At 63.9% G+C, this 890-nt stretch overlaps 1 protein-coding gene across 1 annotated transcript; it reads right to left on the reverse strand.

Moving 5' to 3' along the window:
• Window positions 1-7: 7 nt before the first annotated feature.
• Window positions 8-736, reverse strand: GUITHDRAFT_149691 (hypothetical protein; the record flags this gene model as incomplete). The annotated part of the gene is made up of 1 exon (XM_005817679.1): window positions 8-736. A coding segment is annotated over one exon (729 nt), but the record flags the coding sequence as incomplete, so codon positions are not given.
• Window positions 737-890: the final 154 nt, after the last annotated feature.

Below are 890 nucleotides of genomic sequence, written 5' to 3' on the forward strand. Positions count from 1 at the left end.
TCCTCACGAACTTGCAGATCCGCATCGGCGTCAGCCGCCCTATCAGTTCGTTGGCGGCATCCAAGGACCGCACGCGGCAGACCCCCACGAACCCCTCGTCAAGACCAGGCGCGTCCATCTTCCTCCCCATCGCCTCGATCGCAGTCAGCACGCGACGTCCGGGGGTGAGGGTGGGATGGTCAATCCGCTGCTGTGCTCTAGCGACGCACAGCTGTTGCTCGTAGTCAAAGTGCACACAGATCGGCTTCCTCGCCCACTGCGCCAGCGCCAGCCAGCGCCGGCGGTCCTCCCGGTCAGGGTTGCAGCGATCAAGGATGACCTTGCCGTGCTTGCCGGGCCTCGACACCTCTTGCTCGCACGCGTCGCGGGATCGAGCCTCGTCCTGAGACACCACCAGCCATCGCTCGTCTCGCAGCGCCATCATCTTCGCCACGTGTGACTTCCCTGAGCCAGGGAGGCCGCACAAGATAACCAGGTCTGCGTTCTCGTCCACTGCCCCCTCCACCTCCAGCGAGATCCCCTGGGGCTCCTCTGGCAGCTCGGCCAGCGCCGACTGCCTCCTCCACACTGCGCTCACAAAGGTGTGGACGAACTTCTCCTGCTCCTCCGTCTCGATGCTTCCTGGCCGAAGCTGCCTGATCATAGCGACGGCCTCCCCGGCTGACATGGCGGGTTGAGACCAATCTTGAGTCGCAGGGGGCTGGCATCCGTAGACTGCAAGGTAACATGCAAGCATCGTCCCAGCTCGACCCTTGCCACCCCCGGATTGCACGAGCAGCGGCGTCTTGGTCGGGTCGTTGAGGAGCCTGAGGAAGAAGTCGACTTGCTCGATGGAAGGAGCTCGGAAGTTGCTGATCGGCCGGTGAGTATGCGAGACGGTCTTGCCCTGG

The sequence above is a fragment of the Guillardia theta genome (assembly GCF_000315625.1).
Source record: "Guillardia theta CCMP2712 unplaced genomic scaffold GUITHscaffold_688, whole genome shotgun sequence".
NCBI classification, from domain to species: domain Eukaryota; class Cryptophyceae; order Pyrenomonadales; family Geminigeraceae; genus Guillardia; species Guillardia theta.